Source organism: Ursus americanus, chromosome 11 (genome assembly GCF_024610735.1).
Source record: "Ursus americanus isolate L20-20 chromosome 11, mUrsAme1.1.p, whole genome shotgun sequence".
In the NCBI taxonomy this organism is placed as follows: domain Eukaryota; kingdom Metazoa; phylum Chordata; class Mammalia; order Carnivora; family Ursidae; genus Ursus; species Ursus americanus.
The window spans coordinates 15,401,230-15,428,599 of record NC_142137.1 but is presented as its reverse complement, the minus strand read 5'-3'; the positions used below and the strand labels follow the sequence as shown (position 1 = coordinate 15,428,599).

Here is a 27,370-nt window from a genome sequence, read left to right as displayed (position 1 = left end):
ATAATTAGAAATAAAATAACTCCTAGTTTAGAATATTTAAAAATTTGATCACTGTAAGAAAGATCACAGATGTGTTTCTCTTAGTTTAACAAGAGAGGCATTACTATTTGGGTCAGACAGAATTCAGTTAACGCTGTTTTTATATTAATACTCTGAAATGGTATCTGAACATATAGTTAATTTGGGTATTGTAAAAATGGATGGGACAAGAAGGTGAAAGTCATCATGCTACCTTATGTAATAGAAGTAGAAACACCACAAAGCTATTCCATACTGGCACAGTTAATGTAAAAAATAAATCTCTAACAACAGTTTGAGGAATTTGTACTATGCACATTTATTCAGCATAAGAAACTTCTGAAAATGATAATTTGTAAAATAAGTAAAAACTATATTATTACAATAGTAAATATCTATCTAAATGTATTTCGGAATAATTTATGTGCTCACTTAAATATATCTAAACATACTGTAACAATCATTTTCTTATTTCAAATATGAATTATTATCAATACAAGTAGATTAAAAAACCCCTTCTTTCTTAAATTCAAAAATGGTGTTACTAACATCAGGCATATGTTTTTAGGTTGATTTTTTGTTTGTGGTTCTATATTTCACAACAATTTTTAACCAACACCATTCGTGACAGCATTATGCATTTTCACAGTGGTTGGACAGTCTTTCATCCCGATGTATAACTTAATGTTTCTTTAAAGTTATAGTGACTGTGTAAGTTTTGAATCCGTGGTGGTACGTTGTCATACTTCACTTAACCAGTGAACCTAGATTGTTCCAGTATAATGTGTTTATGATCTTGTTAAGTGAAAATTGAAGCCTTGGGCACCGTATCTGTTATTATGGAAACAGAAATACTTTTCTGCATTTTTCTTTGTCATATTTAATGCTAACATGATAACATAAAATACTTTGAGTTGTTGACTTGTATTCTCATCGATAGCTCTTGGCCCGCATTACACATTGCTCCTTCTTTCTTTTCTGTAGCCACTCACCAAATGTGTTACTGCATTAAGAGACTTAGCCTTTGAAATCCTGCCCTCTTCAGTTCTAGGCCATACGGAATCATTAGCATAATGCTCCACAAACACAGGCATAATGCTTTTCTCCTCGATTTAAGAGCCGTTAGTAACTTTCTAGTGCCTGTTGTATCAGATATAAAGCTTCTGTCCTCAGAGTTAATATTCTGTCTTCCTCTGACCTTTTCTCTTCAGCTATCTCATTTCTTCTTGCTCTTTGGCACAGTCTCTCTGCTACCTCCAAGCTGTCTGGCTGTTATTAGCATACAGGATTGGCTTCTAACTGCTTTCCTGCCTGTGCAGATGTCTCTCCGTGAATCATTGGGTGCCCGCTGCTCCCTGAGGCAGTCTATTCCATCTTTGGATAGGTCAGCTAGAGAGCTTTTCTCTTAACTGACCCCAAATCAATTATAGGATATAGTGCAGGATTTCTACTTGGATCTTCGTGTGTATGGCAGTCTAATGAGGTGTTCTTCGTAGTTTTGCATCTGTGTATTACGTCCACAGTGGCACTGTTTATCAGCTGTAGGGAAGATCTCTGTATTTGGCAATCTCACATTTCCATACCCTGATCTCCCACCACCCCAGAACCACGACAGTTTGAACTCTAACTCTGTGCACGGTACAAAACATACCTGATAATGAAGCTATATTCTAAATATAGCATTATTTATATGTGAAAATATATATAGTTAAGTATACGTATCAAAGGATAACAGAATCTCTATCTCAGAAATGATTCTGTGAATTTTAATTGTACAGATAGAATGCAGGCTTGGTCCTGGGCATACTCACTCCATACACAAGGCAAAATGCTTAAATATTATTGTTTAACTCAGAAAACATTACACTTTGCATGTTTTCCTATAATTGGTTAAGTGAGACAGTGTTACATATTGTATATTTATCCAGACCTAGAAGGGCTTGGTTTTCTAAATATATAATGCGCTATCATGTTCTGGATCATAGAACAATTGGTGTATTTAGTTCTATATGTGCAATTTCAAACAATGCAGGAAAAATATTGGTAGTGTTACCTGCATTTTATGCCGTGAATGTGAAAAATTATTTTGGTGTCGTTACTACAAACAAACAAAAAAACCCAGTTATATCTTTCAAATCGCTTTTGTAACCTGCCCTTTTATTAGCAGCTCTAAATTGTTGGCATCTCCAAATGTCCTTGCTTTTTGAACTATTTCAAAAATTGTGTTTCCATAACAATTTTAATTGCATCTCTGGTGATACTATTTAATCATTGTAATCAGCTACATCGTATAATTAGATTTCAATCAGAACCTTTAATGCTATGTGGTTTTCTGAGAGAAGACACTTATAAAAATGTTATGTCTGTGTGGGTTTCTTCTCCTGACCTCCCTCTACTCCAGCTATGTGACACTATAACAAGGACAATAATTGACGAGGGAGAAAAGAGGTTGCTTCCATTTGTCCCTCATAATGTGGAAAATATTGCCCAGAAGCAGCTAGGTAGGGTATCATCAGTTGATATCTGGTAGAAAGGAACGCATATGGTGATAGACTTTTCACTAAGGCTGTTACTTCTCTTGTGACCAATAAACACTGACTTATTTGTAGAATGGCTGCTCAGGGTTGGGAATGCAGCTCTGGGCCATGCAGGAGATTGGAACTCTTGGGACATGGTTGGCATGGGGTGAGGTGGGTGGCATAGGTGTGATCAACAGTGGGGACGACTCATCTACAGCCCACATCGCTCTGTCATATTGCTTTGCAGGTCCTGAATTATCAGCAGTGAATTATTCTTTCTCACTTCTTATTATTACTAGATTTTGTTAAAGCCCACTTTTATGTCTTCCCATTAATCATCTATGTAATTTTAGAAGGCAAAATGCATGAAGCTCAGAGCTAATTATGCATTCTATTATGCCTTTAGATATCTGGATGAAAGTCATGTTCCATCGCTCAATCCCTTCCCTAAAACTCATTTCCACAAGTGATGACTTAATGATCTATTTACTTTAAAGGTTCGCCTTTGGGGACAATGATTACCCTGGTTAGCTCATTTGAAAGAACCGACTTCTCTTTCATGGAATCTATAAGTATTTAGAAAAATCATTCTGGGCTTTGAAAATGCACTTGACACAACATGTGTTGAAACCTGGGCTTTGACTCTCCCTAGGTTGAGAGGACCCCTTTATACCCATGCAGAGTATGAGAGCCATAGTGTCCAAATTCTCATTTCCATTTCTTAAACAGGGAACCAACCAGCTGTGGAAGCAGTATGGATGAGGGCAAATTGCAGCTTTGTGTTGCAACTCCAAAGTCAGTATGTGTGAATAAAAGAAGGATAAAGTGACAGAATTCTCAAATAGGATGATTACTACTCAGTTTTCCCTGATCCGTTTTGTTGTTCTACCATGAATAGCCAATCTATCGCATTATATATAACTAGGAGCTAGGAATGCAAACACTAGCTTCACGTGTGCCTGTCAACTTACTCTCTTAATTTCCTTTTTTACTCTGCAGTTCTGAAAAACAGTCTTCAGGAATAACATCCGTGACTTCTAGGTATAGGTCAGATGTTTGATTATAATAAGGAGATATTTTCCTATGTTTTTAATAGCAGAGTGCAGTATTTTGCAAGGAGAGATGCCTTTGTGAGTTAGGCTGTATTCATCCTGTTCGACTGTGCTTTTTCTGAGCTCCTATGATACAGTTCAATCAGACTGTATGCAAAAATCCTCCCGCTATAAACTCTATGCTAATATTTGCTAAAACATAAGTCAAAAATACTACTTCAAGGAAGTTCTGGATTTAGTGAGAACAAAAACAAGGCAGATTTCAAGTGAGGAAAGATTGTCTCCCTCTAGATGTCAGTGTCCAATCCAGAGCCACATTTGCGGCAGAAGATTTCCTTGTTCTGGGTCAGGAAGCCTTCCCCCACCAAGGAGACCGAGCACTTCCCACAGTTAAAGCATTCGCTGTGCCACTGGCGGTCTTGAAAGCAGATAAACTTGGCACCTCTGAGACCTGTAAAGGAATTGGGGGAAAAGAATATTCTTTCAGTGAAGAGATTAAGCATTCCACCAGGTATTCTCCTTGGAACTGCAGAGAACAGCAAAGAGCAAGAAGACTATATAGAGACAAGTAACCTGAAAAGGAATGCGGCCTCCCATGCCCTGTGCCCATCTGGGAATGTCACCCTAGGCAAGTTCCTCCGATGAGATCCAGCCTGATTCCCAGCCAACTTTTTCCATAATCTACAAAAGTAGGTAGAATCTTAATATACAAAGCAGGTATTTTTGGAAACAGATAAAGATCACCTAAGATGGGTAAGGAAGTACAGTATAATGCTGTGGGAAGTGGGGAAAGATTCAAAGTCATAGATATCTAGGTATGAATATCTTCTTTCTCTCTTCATGACCCTGTTTTCTTAGAAGCAAAATTAAGGTACAATAAAATAAATCTATACTTCCTAGCTTGGTGTCTGATGTTTTAGTGACTTTGAGTTCTCTTTCCTCTATTTCTGTGTTTAGTTTTACCTAAGATAAAGTTCCATGGTCATAATGTGGTTTTGGACATGATTTCCAAAAGCTCCCAATAGATTTCATCCAGACCGTCATGTAGCTAGCCTAACATGACGATCTGATTACGTTCCCCAGAGACAACGTCAGCCCAGGCTTGTAGCAAAGATCTGTGAGTCTGATCACTCTGGCCACTGAGGCCATGCTGTGCGGTAATTAGTCTCTAAGAAGTGCCTTGTCAGCCTCCATCACTTCTACCTGGGCTTCACGGGAGCCATAACATTTCTATGAAAGGTAGTAGAATTTGAGTCTTCAGTGAGAATCTCTTTCTATATCCCTAATATGGATCCAGGCTACAGTTTAAGGAATTGATTTTGAAGAGTTGGAAAGGAGAAAAGGTGTAGGGATTGGGAAAGGCTTGGGGATGCCTTGGGTATTTATTTATTTGCCAAGTCTTTTCCAAGTGATCATCACGCTACGAACTTCCTGTGATTTGCTCATTACTCAAAGAGTGCGGCCAACATAGTTCATGTGTTGATTCACATATAATTTCTAAATATTCCATTTGGGGAACCAAAAATGTGAATAAGCATTCTGTTTCAGATAAACTCTCCTTAAATACAATAATGACTTTTATTTCCATACTAGAAATGTTATTTGATGTCTTTACATGAAATTGACTAGTTTATAAATAAATGCACATCAAATTTCTTTGCCTTCTTTGATTAAATGTATAGCTTGCTTATTTATGATGCTATGATCATTACTTGCTAATAAGAGTAAATCAATAATGAACCAATTAATTCCCTGAATATTATTCAGAACATTAATATGCCGACTGCAAGAATCATGTCCTATATATGCATGAATCATCTCTGTTCATAAAACTAATTATTACACATATTGCATTTGGATGCTCATGAGTCTTCCTTGATTTTATTAGTAAGCCTGTACAAGTGGTAAATATAAAAATAATTCTTCCAGACTTTTACAAAGAAGAGAGAATTAGAAGCATCTGGTAGTAGGAATTTAAGAAAGGCAGACTCAACATGTGAGATGTTTATAAATTGTTTCAATTTAGGATACATTTACTCCCTCGGGTCATGAGGGTCATTTGTAGTAAGAAATCCCTCAAGAAACTGGTCTCTGGCACCTGTTTTATTTGGCTTCATTTATTACTGAAAATTCAGCGGAATAAGAGCTAGCATTTGTTGAGCACTTGAAAATGAGTCAGTCACTATTCTAAGCCCTTCACAGCTACTGCTTCATATAGCTCTCGCCTTACCTTCATGAATAGATACTATCCTCAACTCTACTTTGCAGTCAAAAATTGATGAACAGAGAGGTTCAACCACTTGCCCAAATCAGCCAGCTGGTATGTGGCAGATCTGGGATTCAATCCTAGGCCATCTGGCTTCAGAACCTGTGCTCTTAACTTCCCCAAAATTCAGTCTGAATTTATCTTTTGTAAAGACCATAACCAGGAACATTAGCATTCCTTTCTGAAGAAATAACATTTGGAACTCCTTTTACTCAAAATAAACAGAAATGGCAGAAAGTGAAGATGTGATCCTATTCAACTCCTCATTTGCAAGTACGGCAAATGAGGACCTCCACGGAGAGTTCTTTACCCATGGTCACACATAGTCAGGGGCAGAGGCAAGGCCAAGGACTTTTACTCCCTAGTCCAGAGCACTTCCTGCTACATCAAGCTGCTTCATTCATTCCAGAAAATTTGAAAGGTTGATCCTCTCTTAGAGGAGAAAAAAATTACAGTTCTCCCTTGAGTTCATTCAAATGATTCAAATTTATTCTAATGAGATTTAAAAAAGTCACACTTGAGACTCATAGATTTAGTTAATATAAAAAAGTATTTTGAAAACACCCTAACATAGGTTCTTAGATTGACACATTGCGTGAATGTGCAACTTTCAAAAGATAAATATATGGCTGCATAAGAATTCCCTGTGGTACATTAATTCAAAGAGCTCAATTTTAAAGAAACACTACCGCAAAGCATCCATATACACACACACACATATATATGTATATATGTATGTACAGAATCAGATAAAAAAAATTGCGAAGTGAGTTGGAAGTTTTTGCAGGCATTTTAGTCTCAGGTGTCTCTCATCAGAGCCAAAAGAAGATTATGAGAATTATCAAAAAGCGGATTATTCTAAATTAAATACATAATCCTCTATTTGGATTACTTTTGGGTCAAATCTGTGGTTCCCAATCATCCGTATTTTACATGCAGGACAATGTGTTTTTTCTGCCTGAACCTGAAAGACCTGGGCTCAGTGATTAACATGAAACAGCCACACAGAAAAAAGTCACTTAGATACAGGAATCTGTGATGGACCAGAATTGAAACTCCTCAAGTTCAGGGCTCACACAGGCTCTTGGCAGGTCAGGATTAGCCATTTGAGTGCCCGGGAAGTTTTTAAACCCATTTTGAATTGTTTAATTTTCTCCTTTCCTCATGGAAGCCCCCCACCCCCTGCTTTTTTTCTGGCTAGTTCAAGAAAAGTCTAGAATAAATCAACCAGAGCATGCATGGTCACACAGCAGATTCCACCAAGGAGATTTATGAGCTCCCAGTACTGATGCATTTCTGGAAGTCCCATTTTCTAATTAAAACTGGTAGCGATGGTGGCTTATTCCCCTGACCGCAGGAACTGCCAGATGTGTAGAGGCAGGGGCGTGGAGCGGTGAAGAGCCCAAGCTTTGGAACCCGATAGTCTGGGATTGGCAGCGGAATTCAGTGCGAGGGCTGGGAAGGTAACAGAGCTGAGGGATGGAGACAAGTTGTGGGGAACAGAGCACTGGGGCAGCTGCTGAGCCTATGACAGAGACCCAGCTGGGGGTTGCGAGGGCAGTCTGCTCATCCCGGCAGGCTCTTCGTTTACTTTTGGCTGCAGAGATGGATTCTACACTAGTTGTTTCCAAACATGTGCAGGCCAAACAAAACACACCTGCCAGCCAGCTGTAGCCCTGGACCGGGTGAGACGCGGAAAAACATGGTGCTCTGTGCAGACGAATGGGACCTTGTCTGTTTGTCGGGGTAACTCTCCCTCCCCTCGCAAGTCAGTGAAAACCTGCCAAGCTGGGTTTGCAGTGAAACTCTTTTCTTTCTTTGAAGATGTAAGAAGATTCAACTTTTATTTTGTGTTATATTTGAAGATGGAGGAGGAGGAAAAGGATAAGATAATTTTTAATTCCATGTTACATAAACTGAACTAAAAGAAATGATATATGATCTAAGAATCCCAGGAATGGGGAATAGAAGTACAGTTCTGCCTAAAAGAATAGCTGCTGGGGTTCTCAGGTCATGCCAGCCTCATTTTTTTTTTTTTTTTACTATAGGATTAGCATTTTGGAAGTGTCTCTGAGGAAAATATAATGCATCATTTTACCTTGAAAATCTTTTTAACATGGATCAATTTACCATTTGTGGTATTTTCTTTTCTTTTTTTTTTTTTAACAGATGTAATGAGGCATTTATTTTTTGACATAAGAAGAAAAAGAATCTAACAACAAAAAAACAAGTAGAAGGGAAGAGAGAAAAAAGCATCAAACACTGACTGTACTTGGTGCTTAACATACGCAAGATATTGCTATTTACAACCCCAAGTTCTATACAGATGGGTGAACCTCACTAAGTAGATGTTTGGTTCTGCAGAGCACCTCACAGCTGGACCTTAAAGGGAATGTGGGCTAGGATCTGGAAAGAGTTGAACAAACTGCAAATAGAGGGAGAATTTGGAAATTGAGAAGGAGAGATAATCTGGGAGGACGGGACCAGCAGAGGGTGAAAACCTGGAATACCATGAGGTACAATATGGAAAGTGAAAAAAAAAATCACTGGTAGCAGAGTAGCTCACTAATGGACTATTTCTAGCTACTGATTTTTTTTTTCTTACCACATGAAAACTACAGGGATCTTGCCTGTGAACCTTCAGGGACCACCACTGTAAGGACATGAATTCACAGACTCATAGTTGGGTAAAGGAAAGAAAAACTATAATTTTGAGCTAATCACATAATTGTAAAACTAGATATTCTAAAAAGATTCCAGATGGCTAAGGTTGGCTTCTGATATAGCATTTCTTATAAAGCAGTGAGAACACCACAGGTAACTGAGGGAAGAAGAAAAAAATGACCAGAGGTCCTTATACAATACTGGCCTGATGTTTTGGGCTGTCAGATTAGAACAGCAACAGAGGTCTAACCTGCTGAATAAACCTAAACTGACTGGAAGGCTCTTATGCCTATAGCTTAATTGGCTATGGAGTTGCTGAATCTTCTGTCCAGAACCTCCTCAATTCCAAGAAAGAGATTCAGATTGTTAAGGTGCAACAATCTTGATATGTATAGGACAAAGCTCTACCACCAGGTGAGTAGTAAAAGCATTTTCAGTTTCCTCTTAATAATGGAAACCTATAGTGCCCCTCTCATTGGATTAGGCGAGCTGAAGAGATTCAGAGCCAATCTGGTTGACTTTGAGCAGGAAGCACTTACATTATCCTCACACCATTTGTGGTATTTTCAAATCACGTCATATGTACTTTGTTCGTTCAGCAGAATGCTATCTTGTTTTATTTCATCTATTCATAATTAAAATGTATTGCAAGTGGATAGAGAGAAAAGAGAATGATACACTTGTTAGAAGCATCTTAAAATGAAGTTTAATTAAATTCCTGACCTATGCCAGCCTAATTATTACAGCTTCAGATTTTTGTATAATACTTGCATCTAATTAAAACCTTTCTATTTTAGGGCCTTTTGCCCTTGTTTGGAATTAAGCAGGATTTTTATTTATAAGTATCCCTTTCTCCCACTCAAATCATTAAATGTCAAGCCTCCTCGTGCAGTTCCTCTCTGACCTCTCAGCTCATCCTGTTCTCCTCTGAACGATTACTTTACTTAAGTCATTACCATTAGGTTTAGTATTAATTACCCTCTACAGAAAATGGATGCCCTAATTATGCTCTCCACTTGCCTTGAGGGGGTCTGTGTAATATTTATATTTATGTGTGGGTACCCCTGTGTATCTCAGAAGATTATCATTTTTTTACTCGCTTTTTCCAAATTAACTATATAGCATCTATATAGCCATCATAGGACCATATTAAACTGAAGAACTCACCAGTAATGGGTTTGGTGCAGGCTGCACACTTTTTGGCATAAAGATGGTTGTAGCAGTCCAAACAGAATGGATAATCGTCTCTGGACATAAACTCCTCTTCACAGAGCTCTTTCCTACAGCCACTGCACAGGAAACACTCCTTATGCCACGGCTGGTCACGGAACGTTATCCCACCTGAAGTTATCACCTGCCCAAGGATCACAAAAAGACAGTGATCATGGAAGCTAGTACGATTTGGACCTATCACGATCCTCTTCTGGGTCCACAAGTGGTATTTGGGCTACTCTATCACCTTGTGCCATGATGTCCTTTCCCTGTGATTTTTTTGAATCGATATGAGAAGCAAAAGACTATAGGGATTAAATAGAACTGGCAAGAAATATCCTCATTTTTCTCCTACAGTGGAATAGAAAAGAAGCAGGACCACCAGGGACTCAGGAAAATGAAAACGAAGTAGACCTTTGATTCCTTGTCTCATCTTTTTCTTTCTTGTTGGGCTTCAAAGATCTGCCATCGGAACTGAGATATTTTCTATGTTTCCATGTCTGACTTTTAAGGATGCTGAAAAAAGCTACTTTCCCCTGAAAGCTTTATTCCAGCTGTAGCAACCCGGAATGGAACTGATAAGCACCATCAACCACTAATCATGATGACGATTTCTGAAGTGAGCTTTCCGTCCTCAGCCCTATGCTGAGGGATGACCCCTTCTTTTGTTCTTAACATCCGGCAGAGCCAAGACTATATTATCTTTTCCCCTTTAAGAGATGAGAAATTGCTGCGGGTTAGAATGGTCAGGTCACTCGCCAGGTCACACAGAACTAGCATGCAAACCTACACAGTCTGACTCCTGAGCCTGTGTGCTTAGCCAGTAAAACAATACAGAGGCAAGCTTACTTTTCGGTCATGAGCAGTTGATGCGTCCTTGTCGAATGAATGAACAAACACCAAGGAGAAAAACATTTGGACAGCAATTCCGGCATAATATCTCGCGCCAGTGGGGTGCTGTGGCCACCCCGTGGGTTTTCAGCTTCAGAACTCGAGGTAAGGAGTACAGCTTGTATGTTGAACCTTAATGTGTGATGTGCGAGGGTTTTGTCAGAGATGCGTATTATTCCTCCAGAGCAAGTATTTTTTTTCTAAACCAGTTTAATCCATGGGTTGTACTTTTTAACAGGATAAGGCATCTTTATTTAGAATCAGATGGGTAAATATTGGACGACTGTTCCTGGGTAGCAATGTTTAAGTCATAGCGTCTTTCGAACCCATGGCTGTTGAGCTCGTGGAGTAGCTCTGTTCATGTGCTCGCTGAGGCAATTCCTGTAATCTCTGTCTTCACATTAACTGGATATAGACCATGTAGAGCCTCTTCTAAGCCATCTTATTGCTCAAAATTTTTAAAAAATGTAGCCTATGATACACGCTTTTGAAAAGATGATGCTTAAAGATAATTGGAGTCTTACAACAAGTATCTTAAAAATTAAAGATATTTGATAGAAAAGTTATTTTTCCTCAAGGAAAAGATGTATCCTAGTCTAAATAAGTAAGTGGGAAACATAATGGTGTGTGTGAACTAAAGCAATTTATAATGCCCCCCAGTGGTTCCCAATGCCTCACTGCAGGCGCGGCAGAACTCAAGATTCCTTTGATTTGTTTGGTCACATTATTAGCAGGAGATGCTTAAAAGATTCCAAACTTGATAAATGTATTCACAGCGAAAGAAAACTTGATATATACACCAAAGACTGTTAAATTAGGGAGAAGAAACTCTGGAACATTAAAAATAGTTTGCTTGTGATTATGCTCCTTTTGAAGAGGCAAGCAGGCTAAGATGTAGCCGAATATCTAGGTGTGGTTTTGCCATTGATTGATCCCAGGATTTGGAACAAGCCTCTTTCTCTGGCAAAGAGGAAGCAGTATCGGTTTTGTGCTTAGTACACCATAGCCGATGAATCAGAGAATGCTCTATTTGAACCTCAAGGAATTTGAATTCAAAGCACTTGTAGTTTGAGCTTACTTGTTTTTGGTAGAAAATACTGTTTATTTTATTTTATTTTATTTTATTTTATTTTATTTTATTTTATTTTATTTTATTTTTTTTAGAGAGAGAGAGAGAGAGGGTGGGGGGTGGGTAGAGGGAGAGAGAAAGAATCCCGAGCAGATTCCACACCCAGCAAGGAGCCCGATGTGGGGCTTGATCCCAGGACCCTGAGATCATGACCTGAGCCAAAATCAGGAGCCGGACCCTTAACCAGGCGCCCCAGAAAATAAGTTTTAGTTTCACAAAATAAAATCTATGAAAAAAGTTCCAAGGTGCTGCTTGTCCAGTATTTTTGTCCATTTTGTTTGTTTTATTTGGTCTTTGGTTTGAGTTGAAACATTGTTTCTCTTCAGCTTGGATCATCTTGATCAGAAATATTTATGTCCCGTTTTCCTTAAATGACTTGTGGTTTTAAAAATTAAATAGAAAATGATCTGGCATGTTGTGATCTGTCCATTACCCAATATAAATATTTCACAAAGTTTTGGTGACTTCAAGTCATGTCCTAAATATAGGACAAGCTCCTATAACTTGGGAAATGCCAGTGCTTTGTCCTCAAATAGTGCTTAGCATGGATGTACTAGAGAAATTCCCCTCTTGAATCTCTATAGCATTGAAAGAAACTTTATATTGTATGACCAATAAATTAGTTTAAGATAATTCCCACAAGCCTCATTAATATTTCAGCTCAAGACTTTAAGAAACATAATGTGAACATGGCCAACTTAGTTGTCCCACAAAACAGTGAGATAAACCTACCATTATATTTCCAGTATCTGTTTCTAAAATGCATGTCTTCATGGCGTCTGGGTGGTTCAGTCGGTTGAGCGTCTGCCTCTTGATTTCAGCTCAGGTCATGATCTCAGGGTTGTGGGATCAAACCCTGTGACAGGCTTCACGCCCAGAGTGGAGCCTGCTTAAGTATTCTCCCTCTCCCTCTGCCTCTACCCACCCCCTTGTGTGTACTCTCTCCCCCCCCCCCCCAAATAATAAAATAAAATAATAAAACGTGTGTCATCAACTCTGGCAAATCTTCTGAGCTTCATACATTGCAGGGTCATAGGATCTGAGGGTTGCTTAAAAAGTCATTGTCTAAGTCAGTGTTTCTGGTAGAGTAATGGAAGTCTCTGGGTCTAAGATGGGTTTATATCATGTTACTATCAATTATAATTTCAGCCATCATTATAGTGTAATCTAATGATTATGACTTAGGAGTTTATTGTTCCCTCTGCAAATGCAGTCTCGTATTTTAAATACATGTAGAAAATTACCATGGGCATGCGCTCCCAAAGAAAGTGGTAGTGAGACTTCTAGCTGTCCAGATGCAATTACACAAATGGTCTTGAGATCTGCCAAAGCAGCCCATAGATCAAAAATGTTTAGACACCACTGCTTTCCTATCACAATTTATAGTGTTATTTTAAGCTCTATGATGCCTCATGGGTCAAGGATTTCTTCAAGTACATCAATATATATTTTATGAAATACAGACAGGTTTTATCAAGGTGATAGAGACGAGTGACTTTTTCACATAAAAGCTTATAGGCTGAAAAAGAATTGGACAAAGTTTACTTGAAGGCACGACTTTTTTCTTATTGGAAGATATGTTTTGAAGGGGTATCCAAGACAGAAGGCCCTAGATGACACTCTGGAACTGGAAGCGAACCACTTGCTGCCCTTCGTCCTTTTTCTGTCTTTATGTCTGATGAATTTCCCTAATGAGCCTGTCACTTTCTTGAGTCTACTTGTCTGTTCTTCAGAAATATTAAAGCTTCAAGCCAAGAAGACATTTGTGTTGCTGGGACATAATGTGAGAAGTTAAACATCCTGTTTAAATTGGTTCCCTTAGTGACTCTGTGAGACAAATTCATATTTCCCTAAAATGAAATGGATCCAAAACTATTTTCTAAGAAATATCTTGTATTCCACAAGCGATGTGTGCCCCCTGCTAGAATCCATGAAATCTTGTGTAATGGCAGTGAATGGAACTGGACTATCTTGAGCTTTTGGAATGTTACATTCCTGTTCTGGGTGGAAGTTTATGACGGTAAAAATAGGTGGCCGTCTTCGTCGTGACGGGTAGTGTGCTTCTGGACATGCTGGAATTCAAAACTAACGTGAATGGGTGAAGACAGAACATGATAGTATCAGTGCATTCCAAACATCTAGTGAGGTTAAAAAGCAATGGTCTGGAAGGTTCCGCAAGCTTCATCCTCTTTAGATAGTTACCTTCTTACAAAAGCTGCAGTAGTGAGCAAACTCCTTCTCAAAACATGGCACACAATAATTGCCGCTCTCTTTGGAAATCAGGGGTTTAGTTCCTATTGGCTGTCGGCAATGCTCACACACAAAGCAGGTTTCATGCCAGTAGTTTCCCTTGAATTCCATTTTGCGGGAACCTGTCCCCCCCAAATAAGAACCTGTTAGTACATATGAAACATCATTTTACTTCTTTTAAGTAGAGATATGTCAAATTACTTAAAAAATATATTTTCACATGAAGATGATAAACTTAATCGTCCTTACAGAAAAACAGTGTTTTGTTGGCTTCTAAAACATTTATCTGAAAAGAAGAAGGTAGAGTTCAGCCATGATGATGGTGAGTCGCTCTTCTACTGGAAACTCTTGTGCTGTGTAAGCTACAGTTTTGAGATGTGAAAGTATGACTGGTGGAGACTCTGAAAGGCTGCGTGTGGTTTAGATAGATTGGGCCACATAATTATCAGTACTGGGATATTAGGAATGCCCAAGGCACGAACTCTTGAGATTGATGTTGTGCAGTTGTGGTCTTCTAGAAACTCTTTGAATTCATAATAAGAAAACGAGAGAGAATCATGTGTTATATTGCTGTCCATAGGGATTTAGAAGAGAATCAGAACAGAGAAAGTGCTTACCTGAAAGTATAATGATGTGCATGAATCCCTGACTTGCCTAAGAGGAATAAAGATGAGGAACCCTCAAACCATTTTTTGTCCTGCTACAAAATGATGGTTGGCGCCATTCTCCGATGATGGATTCTGCTTCCCGATGCCATTGTTTATGGAGGACAGGGTGTCTAATGCAGTGTTAGTGTGATTGGTTTAGATTGTATCTTCATTCTATGGCTCAGATTGTGGTCGAAAATGTCTCTATGAATTAACTTCATGAAAATACATTGAACATTGTAATTTACCCCTACAGAATAATTACCCCTACAGAATAATCCTTTTATTTCTAAAATGCACAGAATAAAATCAAGAGAGCACAAGATAGATGTCTTTCTCAAAAGGAGGGCTTTCTTAGCTACTATACTCTTCCTGTGTTTGGGCGTAGTTCAAAGCGCTGCAGCTTCATTCAGTGAGAGACCGGAGCTCCCCTGTGACCTTACCCGGCATGACGGTCTTCTTGCAGTGGAAGCACTTGGAGGAGCACTCGTTAGAGTAGCACTCTGAGCACAGCAGGCGCTCATCCTTGGCAGCAAAAGGCTTTTCCACCAAAGAGTGATTGCATTTGGCGCAATTGAAGCATCCTTCATGCCAGTGTCGGCCTTTGTAACAAAGATCCTCCAAGACAGTAAATATGAGTTAATTAAATGTGCCAGTGACAAAACAGGTCATTTTATAAGACAAAACTGAACACTCCTGGGACTCTGGTGTCAGTAGTGTGTGCTGGTAGCTTGAGGGGAAGTTGTCATCGATACTATTACCCATGGAGAGGAGACTATCTGGGGCAATTAAGAGCTAGAGCCTGGGATTTTCTTAGTTGGTCACTAAAGACTGATGGAAAATAAATTTTTTTTCTATTTCTTCAGATTTCCTCTTCCTTCCTTTTATAAACTGTAAGAGGAGTTTTTCATGGAATGATTTTTATTTTTAGGTTGTAATATTCTATTATCGTTTGAGAATGAACAAAATCTCAATACCACAAAACGAAGACAAAAAAGAAAAAGAAAAAAAAACCAATAATGTGCGTTGTGGGAAGAATGGGCTGTGTGAGCGCACAGTGGACATAGGGGAGATGAGCCTGATTCAAAGTCAGAAAATACAGATTTTTGATCTCTACGCTTCCAATATTTTATGTATTTATTCATTTATACTCTTGTCATTCCAGAAATAAATCAGCATTTTAGCTCTGTAACTTGGGGGAAATAACGTAACCTCTTTAATCTTTAGCATTTTAAACCATCTTCCAAGATCGTTGTGAGGACTAACGTATATGTTCTATTGCATAGTGTTCAGCGCAGTACCTGGTCGCTGACGGTAACTTGGAAGATGCTTATATCTGGTAGTGGAGCAATACAGCATTAACAGTCAATACCGAAGGAAACGAGGCATTCCAAAGCATTCGTCTGCTGGTTTGCATGCAATAATTCTGTGAATCGAAGACCTACCTTGGAATCTGATTCGATTGGTTCTTTGCACTCCTCACAATAGTTGGAAAAGATACGATCGTAACACGAAACACAATATGGATTGTCATTCTTTAGTACATACTTCTTCCCAAGAAGTGATGCTGTGCAGTATTGACAATCAAATTGAGCCGTTGTCATTGTGGTTCAGTCCTGTGAATAAGAAAATGATTCCTATACACGGAAGCAACATTTTTATAAGATAAATTATAAATCCTTAATGGGAGCCAAACACTTGAGGGAGTTTATATCTTAAGCAAAAACCCACCAATTTAGGGAAATATGCTGTAGTCATGGTGACATTTGGAGTGATTTAGGAAAGGCTACTCTCCCATTTTTGGCAGTTCCTCTGTGTTTTTCTAACAAAATGCAGTAAGCCAGCGGCCAGATTGTGAAAAACATCTTGTATTCATCATCCACTAATCTGAACTTCAATGAAAATATGATATGTGTTGAAAGAGGACGGTCTCACCTCAAGGATATAAATATGAACTGTTGATAGGTCTTTCACTAACTGTCATCACTTACTAACTTGCTGGAGAGTTCTGGAGGCAGAGTTCCTTGGAAATCACAATAGTCTGAAATAGAAGTTAATAATCAAGTACATTGTCATTTTCTAGGCCATTCTTTCATTTCTCAAGTCTTTATTGGGCACCTAAGGAGGGCTCTGCACATCAGTCCTCAGAGCTTCCTGTACTACGTACTCTCTGTTGGGACACCCTCCTTACTTGTGGCTTGAACCTTCCCAAACATGCTGTTGCCTCCCAAATCTGTAGCTAAAGCTACACTTGCCTTCTGGGCCTCTCCTTTTGGATGGTCCACACTAAACTGGCCAAATAAAACCCCTTAGGAGGTAGGACTTAGTCCAAGTGCTAGGTCTTTCTGGTTGCTGTTGAGCAATTGCCCAGATGTAGAAGTACAGTGGAAACCATCGGTGGTAGGAAAGAGCTCTAGGCTTCTTCAGGTTTTAGGACTAAACTGAGATGTTTACAGAACGGTGAATAGCTGCAGCATCTTGCTGAATGAAAAGCTGATATGAAGCATGAAGCCAAGGCAAGGATAAGAAAACCAGTAAAGAGTAGGGGCGCCTGGGTGGCACAGCGGTTAAGCGTCTGCCTTCGGCTCAGGGTGTGATCCCAGCGTTATGGGATCGAGCCCCACATCAGGCTCCTCCACTATGAGCCTGCTTCTTCCTCTCCCACTCCCCCTGCTTGTGTTCCCTCTCTCGCTGGCTGTCTCTATCTCTGTCGAATAAATAAATAAAATCTTTAACAAAAAAAAAAAAAGAAAACCAGTAAAGAACAGGACATACGGATTTCAAACGCTTTAATTAGGCATTGAACGGGAGTTTTTCATTATTACCAAAAGCACTATCACTGATTTTCTTGGAAAATGAGATTTGTTATCTCTGGATTTACTGGAATATACTAGGAGCTATGAATATTTTCTAATTCTCTACCTTGGATTTTAAAAAAAATTTTAGCAAAATCAGAAAATCAATTAGTTATTATGATGCTTTTTACAAGGTTTTTAATGCTAGTTTTTATTTGGTACATTCAAATTGTATTCCTATACATTTTTGCCTTCTTTTATTTTAATGATGAGACAGCAGGCTGTCTTGCTGACTATATATTGTCATTAATTCTATACGTAGCAGCTTTGCTAAATTGTTCTCCACTAACAGAAAAGACTGAGGGTTTAGAACACATGGGTTTTTTTCCCAGGAAAGATGAAAATTCATACTAGAAAGTTCCCAATGGAACATGCCAAAATTATCTGCAAGGAACATTGAATTCCCTATTTGATTAATTCCACAGAAATGTCCCTTCCAAGTGAATACAAACACACTCAAAGAGTTGCTGAGGACTTGGAAACAGGAGGGAAATAGATCTGATTCCCTTGAAAGATTTTAAAATGCGAGTTTTATTTACAGTTACAGTGATCATGCGTTTATCTCTTAGTAGTGAAATAAGGTATATATACCTTTAACTTTCATCACTTAGTATGAACGATGCCATTTTCATTCTTAGTACCTATTTGGCGTTAGATGTATATAATAGATCGTGGAGCAGGGCACTCCCAGTCTCCTGCCAGTTTGTGAGGCTTTAGTATCTTATAAAATGAAGAAGCAACTGAAGGGATTACAAACCTGGTAGTATTTCAGCACTTTAAATACAACATTACAATACCTATGTCTCATTTGGTGATCCAGGTCAGAAATCTAAATATCTAAAATCTAAATAACTGAATAAATATTTATTTTATAAATATATACGTATCAATATCAAAATATATATCAATAAATATAAATATTTGTCAAATAAGAGTCCCCATCCTAACCACATAATAAGCCTTGCTCCATAGAAAATTCTTAATAAGATGGACCATATTTTATTATTTTTTAAAAGAAGAATGTTACTTCTTATTTTGTCTCCCCCCCCCCCTTAATAGAGAGTTGGGTAGGGTGAGAACAGTCATTTCAACATCTCAAAACCTTGTCATTTTGCATTTTATAGAACTGTACAGTGAGAGGAAGCATTGCGTTCTAGGTCAATGTGTATTGAATATCTACTCTGTAATATTTGAACTCCCTGCCCTCCAGAAGTCTGGATTCTCTTAGTTTAACTTCTACCTTGGTAATAGTGAACATAATTTGAGGTAAGAGAACAAACTAAATGTTCACTTTCTTATTCTTGGTTGGGGAAAATACACTGAGAAATTCAGCCCTCATTTTCATGAACTCTCTTATTTATCCACGGGTATGCGAACCCATCCGAACAGAGCTGTTATAACCATACAAGTGATACGTATTCTACCAGAACCCTGGAGTTCTTAGGGAACTAATAGAAAAGAGGGTGAGGTCACAGTATCTGGAGACCTTCCTGGGAAGACTTGAAAGATGTTAAGCTGTTGGAACTCAGGAAGGATGGAAGAAAGTGAGGGAGGGAAGATCGATCTTGATTTGGCAGGAAAGGAAGTGGAAAAAAATGGGAGAATGGTGCGGGATCTCTTCTGAAGTTGGGAAATGGTGAGTCTTGGGAACAGATTTTCAAGACCTTGAAACTAAAGCCTCTTATAGCTATTTGAGCTTTTAATACAAGTAGTTCTAAATGGGGTGGGGGCAGACAAGAGAAGCAAAAGAATTTCTCTAATCAAACCACTTTGTACCTAACCTTCTTCTTTTCTAAACATCATTCTGTCCTTTTTCCTCTTCTTTATCCCTAACGTTAATATTTTTAAATACTTGGGGAATAACTCTGTGTCTGGGAGAGGAGATCAAATGGCTTGCTTTGAATCATTTCCTAACAGGCAAAGCTGTAAGAAAGAGGATGAGGACCATGTGAGTCTTATCTCAGGAGCCCCCATCCGAGGGTTACTTTGGCAAAGATATTGGGAAAAATTTATCTTTCAAAGATTTAAAATCCCTTTCTTTCAAAGATTTAAAAAGCAGATCTATAATTATGAACCATAAGAAATCTTAATATTAACAATGTAACCCAATTGGGTAGCATTTAATTTTTTTAGGTATGGGCTCAGAAACGCTAGTATCAATACCAAGTAGACATTCTTGTCAAACTTCTTTTGGGGGGATTATATGTATCAATTAGATATATTCTAGTCACACTTCTTTTGAAGTCATTCTGCAATTATACAATAGTTTAAGTACAGAATTTTTATCATTGCATACTGGGGTTTTAGAAGATTGATTTAGAGATACCCTGATATATCAAAGAACTGATATATCTAAAAATGAATAAATATCTCAGAAATCCAGTGTCGTGACTGGACTTAACTTTCATTTTTCCAGTTCCCTTCTTTATTTTAGATTTCTACTTAAAAGAATGTGAGTTTATTGGCAATAGTTTCCATGGCTGAGAATGCCATTTCTTAGATGTTATTTTTTAAACCAGGAATAATTTTGTGTCAAGTTATATTTTATGGTGAATTATTGATTAGAAGGCTAATGCTGTGGGCAATATATCCACTTATATTTTTACTATGCTGAGCAGAATTAATAGATTCACAAGAAATGTACTTGAGAGAATGTCAAGCAGGAGAGAGGCAGGGACTTGATGCCCATGTCTTTAATATGCTTTTGTTTGCAAGGCATCATACATCATTCATTTATTCATGCAGTCAATCAACATTTAAGGTTTCTTTTTTTGTTGTTTGCAAAGTAATCTGTCAGCAGTTGTAAAGGACATAAAACAGAGTAGATTCAAATCCTCTCCTCAGAGAACTTATAATCTAGTAGGAAGAGTAAGGACATTTTATAAATAAAAGGAAGTGATGAGGGGAAATGAAAGATTGTAAGAATTTAGAGCAGTGGTTCTAAACACAGAGTGCACATTAGAGTTTAAAAATTTCCGAAGTGCACCCCTACCCTAAACCAATTAAATCAGGATTTCTGAGGCGAAGAACGAGAATAAGTATTTTTTCAAGTCCGAGGTGGCTCTCATGTCCAGTGAGGTTTGTCCAATGGTGGTGGAAACCACCAGTTTCGCGGAGGTGGGAGAACGGTGACTTTTAGCTCGGAAAAATGCAGGAACAAGCTGGAGAAGGTGGAGCTCGAATGAGTCATGCAGTAGGTATTATCGGCTGGCTCTCTCCACCTTGGCTTTACCCTCCTCGCTGGAGAGGTCAGGAAGCTAAAAATATTTCCTGGCCCCTCTTCAGCTGGTGTTCAGGAGGCAAATTTGGCTCTGCTAACTCAAATCATGTGTGTAAACTGGATGCTGGGAGGGAAACAGTGTTCCTGCACCGTTGATGCTGGCAGACTGTGTCGGAGACACGTGAGTGGCTTCCACTATTTTGAAATACCCGGACTCAGGTTGTCCGGGGTTCAGTGACTAGATTTTTTGGCTGTGAGAAACAGTTGTAATGGTATCGGTGGCAGCTGCAGCAGGTCTCTGACGTCTGGATACAGAGCAGAAGGGATGTAGAGGTGGGCGAAGAGCAGTTGCTCCTACCCTTGGTATTTTATAATATGAATACTACCAATGGTATCGAACATTCCTGTTCCCTGAGTGCCGAGTACTGTATTAAACACTTGGTGTGGATTATCTCCTTTAGTCCTCACTTGACCCTCTAGGAGGGGCCTATTATTATTATCCCCGGGAATAACATTATCGCCTTAATGAAGAAACCAAAACTTGTGAGGCCAAGAGCACCTGGCTGGTAAAAATGCTAGATCTAGAATTCAATCTAGGCTTGTCAGAAACTGAAACCTAGGATCTTAGCCTGTGCAAAACTCTCTATCCCTGGAGTTGTGGGGAAGGGTATTTAAGATAGAGCAACAGAATTAGGGTAGACATTAATACTTGAATATGTGAGGCAGGCATGGGAAGCAGCAAGTAATTTATTCAAAGTGTCTTGCAAGGCAGCAGAAGGCAAATGTTGGAGGAGAAATTGGAAAGGTAGACTGGGCAAGATCATCAATGGTTTAAGTTTCAAGCTGAAGTTGAACATATTTTTTTCTATAGAAAAGAAAATAACCACTGATGACTGAAAATAGATGAGTGAGATGTTTTGAGCTGAGACTCATGAAAATTAATTTAAAAATAGTGACAGAAGGGATTGGAGGATGGACATACCACAAACAGGCAAATCAGTTAGGATTCTGTTTTTCAATCTTCTATTTGTGGGTTTGTTTTTTTTAAGATTTTGTTCATTTATTTGACAGAGTGAGAAAGCACAAGTAGGGGGAGCGACAGAGGGAGAGGGAGAAGCAGGATCTCTGCTGAGCAGGGAGCTCAATGTGGGGCTCGATCTCAGAACCCTGGGATCATGACCTGAGCTGAAGGCAGACCTTAACCGATTGCGCCACCCAGGCGCTCCCAATATTCCATTTGATCAACAAATATTACTGTTCTTCCTATGTAAAAAAAGAAAAAAAAAGTGTGCTTTACGTGTTTGATGGGGAATGTGAAGGAATTTTTTTTTTTTTTTGAGAGGGAGCGAGGTGGGGGGAAGGGCAGAGGGAGAGGGAGAGACAGAATCCCAAGCAGGATCCATGCCCAGGGCAGAATCCGACAAGGGCTCCGTCCCAGGATCCTGAGATCATGACCTGAGCTAAAATCAAGAGTCGGACACTTAACTGAAGCCACCCACGCGCCCTAGGAGAATTCTTATTGAAGAAATAATGGCCTGTCTTCTAAAATTGACAGATTATATCATGCTACAAATTTAAAAAACAAAACAAAGCAAATGTGATGAACCTCAACCAGGCAAAAACACACGCTGAGGCATTGCAGGGTGAAGCTGCTAAAAACCAAAGGCAAATAACATCTAAAATATAGGGTAAAAATATTACTTTCATTGTAACAACAAATTAAGAAGTTACCTACTTCTCAATAGAAAAACATGGAAGCTAGAAATGAGAAGATAAGGTAAAATTGTTGAGAGAAATCAGAAGCCAACCTAGAAGCCTATACTCAGATAAAACAGCTTTTGACAATGAAGTTGAAAAAAAGACACTTTTCAGACAATCAGAAACTGAATATATCCAGAGCATACCCATATTAAAATAAATGCCCCAAACCGTTTTTCAGGCAAAAAAGCATTGATCTCAGATTGAAACTCAGAGAAGAAGAAAGCAGAGAAAAACAACAAAAATGGTAAATATGGAGGTATATCTAAATAAATATTGACTCTGTGGAAGAACTTTAGTTAAAGAATGAGAAAATTTGGATAAAATGGGAAACTTCTAAGACAAATAAAACATTAAAACTGAACAAGAATATAAAATTTCAACTAATTGGTAACTATCAGAGAAACTGAATTTGTTATTAAAAGCCTATGTACACAGTAAAATGTAAGCCCAAATGAATTTTACCAAGCCTTAAGAAATAGCACCACGCCTAATAAACTATGCCAAATATTATAAACAGGAAGCATGTTAATTTTGAACCCATTAAACTCTGATACCAAAATCTGAAAACATTAGCGAAAAAAATTTATAGGCCAATTACGCTTATAATAAATAATAAATTTTGCAGTACACAGAATCTTTCCTCAAATAATAACTAACTGACTCTAGTGACATGTGAAAATGTTAATCATATCATGGTAGATTGCATTTATTTCAGGAATGCAATTTTGGTTTCAAATTAAAAAGAGAATCACTGTATTTCACCACATTTATCAAATAAAAGAGAAAGCCATATAATTATCTTAGTAGATGCAGAAAAGGCCTTTGATGAAATTTGACTTCAATTCATAATCAAAAACTTAGTAAACTGAGAATAAAAGGAATTTCCTCAGTGTAACTTAGAAAAAATAGCAAACATATTTAATGGCGAATGCTGATAGCTTTTACTCTGAGATCAGAAACAGAAAAAGAATGCCTGAGATCACCACTTCTATTCAGTTTTATGTGAGAAGTCCTGGCCAGTGCACTAAGATGAGAAAAAGAAAAATATAAGAATCGAAAGGGAACAAATAAATTGTCATTATTTGCTGCGGATTGATTTTGCGTGAAGAGAATCCAAAGGATTCTGTAAACAACGAGAATTCGTAAGCGGGTGAATAGAGTTGCTGGATAAAGCATCTACGTACAAAAATCAAATTCTTATAACAACAAAGAGAAAATGAAATTTAAAAAATGTATCATTTTTGGTACCATTAAAAAACCCTCCCATACCTTGTAATAAATCTAATAAGCATGTGTGAGAACCCTACACTGAACACTTTGAAGGAATATAAAGAAAAACTGAGTAAGCGAGTGAAAATAATTGGTCATTGAAAGACACTATTAAAAGAAAAGAAAACCACAAAATAACAGGTGATATTTGCCACACATATAATGACAAAGGATTAGAATACAGAATATATAAAACACTCCCATGAATCAAGAGGAATTAAAAATAAGCTAATGGAAAAATGGTATAAGCAAATATTTTTCTTTTTTAAATGACATTTTTTTTTAGAGATTTTATTTATTTATGTGACAGAGAGACAGCCAGCGAGAGAGGGAACAGAGCAGGGGAGAGGGAGAGGAAGAAGCAGGCTCCCAGTGGAAGAGCCCGATGTGGGACTCGATCCCAGAACACCAGGATCACGCCCTGAGCCGAAGGCAGATGCTTAATGACTGCGCTACCCAGGCGCCCCTAAATGACAGATTTTTAAAAGAAAGCTCAGTCTACTCCATGGAATTGGATTTGATCTGTTTAGCAAACCATAATGAAATACATTTACACTCACAAGTTCAGAAGAAATGAGCAAGTCTGACAATATCAAATGGTGAGGATAAGGAAGAACAGAAGCTCACACACTGAAAATAAAAGTGAAAGATGGACGGAAAAAATCGCTCCGAAAACCAGTATTTCATAATACTGCAAAGTTGCACATGTACCTTTTGTACGACTCAGCAATTTCACCCATTAAGTGTGTAAATCACAAAATCTTGCAGAGATCATGTGCAAGAACGCTCACAGCAGCATAGTTTATATTGGCCGTGACAGGAAACTGAATAGCTATCAAAGGGAAAATAGATACAAAAGTAGATGGATGGTCATACAGATGAATTGTAGGTAATTCATCCTCATAGATGAACTTCACAGTATTGAGTGAAGCAAGTAGTTTGCAAAAAGTAAATACACTTTTATAAAGTTCAAGAACAGCCCAACTGATTATTAGGAATTATAATAAATAGGTTAACACATTAAAAATACATGTTAATAAGTTAGTTAACATGCTATTAAACATAATAAATATATATTATTCAAGCTATTTAAAAAAGCGTGATGATGATAAATACAAAAATCAAGATGCCATTAAAGAGTATCTAACTTCTGGAATTAGTGGGATATTGAGAGGTTGCAAAGGGGGTTTCAAATATGTAGGATCCAGGCATTTGCCCAAAGGATACAAAAAAATACTGATTCAAAGGGATACATGCACCCCAATGTTTATAGCAAAGTTATCAACAATAGCCAAATTATGGAAAGAGCCCAAATGTCCCTTGACTGATGAATGGATAAAGAGGTTGTGGTTTATATACACAATGGAATATTCCTCAGCCATCAGAAAGAATGAAATCTTGCCTCTTGCAATGACATGGATGGGGTTAGAGTATATTATGCTTTTTTTTTTAAAAGATTTTATTTATTTATTCATTCGACAGAGATAGAGACAGCCAGCGAGAGAGGGAACACAAGCAGGGGGAATGGGAGAGGAAGAAGCAGGCTCCCAGTGGAGAAGCCTGATGTGGGGTCGATCCCATAACGCTAGGATCACGCCCTGAGCCGAAGGCATACGCTTAACCGCTGTGCCACCCAGGCGCCCCTAGAGTATATTATGCTAAGCAAAATAAATCAGTCAGAGAAAGACAAACATCATATGATTTCACTCATGTGTGGGATTTAAGAAATGAAGCAGGTGAACATAGGGGGACAAAAAAAAAAGAGGCAAACTATAAAACAGACTCTTAACTGTAGAGAACAAACTGAGGGTTGCTCAGGGGTGGTGGGTGGGGAATGGGTTAAATGGGTGATGGGGATTAAGGAGAACACTTGTGATGAGCACTGGGTGTTATGTGTAAGTGATGAATCACTAAATTCTACTCCTGAAACTAATATTACTACATGTTAACTAACTGCAATTTAAATAAAAACTTGAAACTACAAAAAAATCCACACACATCGATAGGAAATGTTTGATTTCTTAGACTAAATTGCTATTGTACTTTGCATATATATTAGAAATATTCTTTCCTATATGGGAAATGCTTTATTTTTTTTTAAAGATTTCAAAAAATGAGTTGATGATAAATAAGTAGAGTAGTATGTATTAAACAATCCTTTCTTACATTTGTCAGAAGAGAAATAATCCACAAGGGTGTAGCAATATCTAGAGAAAGGTTTTGCCTGCTGATGGTGGTCATGGAAGTTTTTAAACAAGGAAGATCTGGGATGCACGTGGACTGAATAGAAAGGGACCTGAGGGGGGACCATTTTATTTTATTTTATTTTATTTTTATTTTTAAAAGATTTTATTTATTTGGGGGGGGAATTCTGCACCAGTGGGGGGAGGGGCAGAGGGAGAGGGAGAGGCAGACTCCCCGCCGAGCAGAGATCCCAGACACAATCCCAGGACCCTGAGATCATGAGCAGAGCCAAAGGCAGATGCTTAACCAACTGAGCCATGCAGGCGCCCCGACAGGGACCATTTTAGATGCAAGAGAGGGGAGAAGTTCTTTTTCTCTCACGCACTCTATCTTTCTTAGTACCAAGGAGGTGTGCAAAGCAAGAACATGGTTACAATATGCATGAGCTTTTTGCATGAACATTGTGGAAATCAAGGACAACCTGTATGTATATTACTCTCCTGTCATGGATTACAAGTTTCAAAAGTGAGAGGGCTTATCCTTCTTATGGTGGAGTTGAAATGTACAAGGATAGAATTTGAGCCTTCTGGCTTCCAGTAACGTTTCTACTGTCGGTGTATTTTTGAGGAAGTTTATTTACTGTGGTAGTTGAATTACCATATATTTTTTATTCTAAACGTCAATTACAACTTACATTGTTTTGATAACAGCTTTTTGTTCCCTCTGGAGGCAGGTGAAAATGTATAAAATCATCACATTGATTATCATTCTTGAAATTGAGGATATACAATAATGAATGGTATTTAAGATGACTTCTGTCTCTAATACATGATCTGTAAATTTTGCTACATAGATGCAAATAACGCCATAACTACTACTTTTGCACATATGTAAAAGTGCAGTCTCCTTTAATTCAAAGTTTACTGGGATTTCTGGCTTAATTTCCATCCGGTTATTCAAAGCAGCTTCACTCAGTGTATGTGAATACATCTGTGCTCCTGTGAGAGTGCTGCACGACTATTTCAATTGCCCATTCAGGCTTTCATTGATTTAATAAAGTAGATTTGTTTCCGCTTTTCTTTAGGGAAAAACTTGGGGAGAAACTAAATCTAAGTGGTGTAAGGAATATTAAAATCCTCTTGGGAAGTGTTAGTACAAAGTGTTTAAGTCTTTGAAATTTGCGATTGATACACCAAACTTCAGTGGAAACAGAAACGGGATGAAGAATCTTAATTCAAACTGTACTTAACTGAATTTACCCATTTTGGATTTTAATTTGAATTGTTGCTCTGATGGCCAGTCAGGAGCATTTTGGAAACTTCACTGAGCAAAGTATATTGCTCTATGCTCTGTGGTTATAGAAACCATCTATAGTGCATAGTTAGATAATCACCTAGTCTCCTGAGGCAACTGTTTCCATCATTCTCCTCTCC

At 38.2% G+C, this 27,370-nt stretch overlaps 1 protein-coding gene across 3 annotated transcripts in view; it reads right to left on the bottom strand.

The window, feature by feature from the left end:
- Positions 1-324: 324 nt before the first annotated feature.
- Positions 325-27,370, bottom strand: part of FHL5 (four and a half LIM domains 5) — a 44,658-nt gene continuing 17,612 nt past the window's right edge. Inside the window, exons 2-7 of one of the 3 annotated variants that reach the window (XM_045807039.2) lie at positions 16,584-16,689; positions 16,094-16,264; positions 15,092-15,266; positions 13,954-14,123; positions 9,687-9,873; positions 325-4,040 (exon numbers count right to left, since the gene is read on the bottom strand). In XM_045807039.2, coding sequence (XP_045662995.1) covers positions 3,877-4,040; positions 9,687-9,873; positions 13,954-14,123; positions 15,092-15,266; positions 16,094-16,252 — 855 coding nt within the window. In that variant the 5' untranslated portion in view covers positions 16,253-16,264; positions 16,584-16,689 and the 3' untranslated portion in view covers positions 325-3,876. The remainder of the gene's footprint in view (positions 4,041-9,686; positions 9,874-13,953; positions 14,124-15,091; positions 15,267-16,093; positions 16,265-16,583; positions 16,690-27,370) is intronic. The other 2 variants (XM_045807040.2, XM_087865329.1) reach the window with 2 other exon arrangements.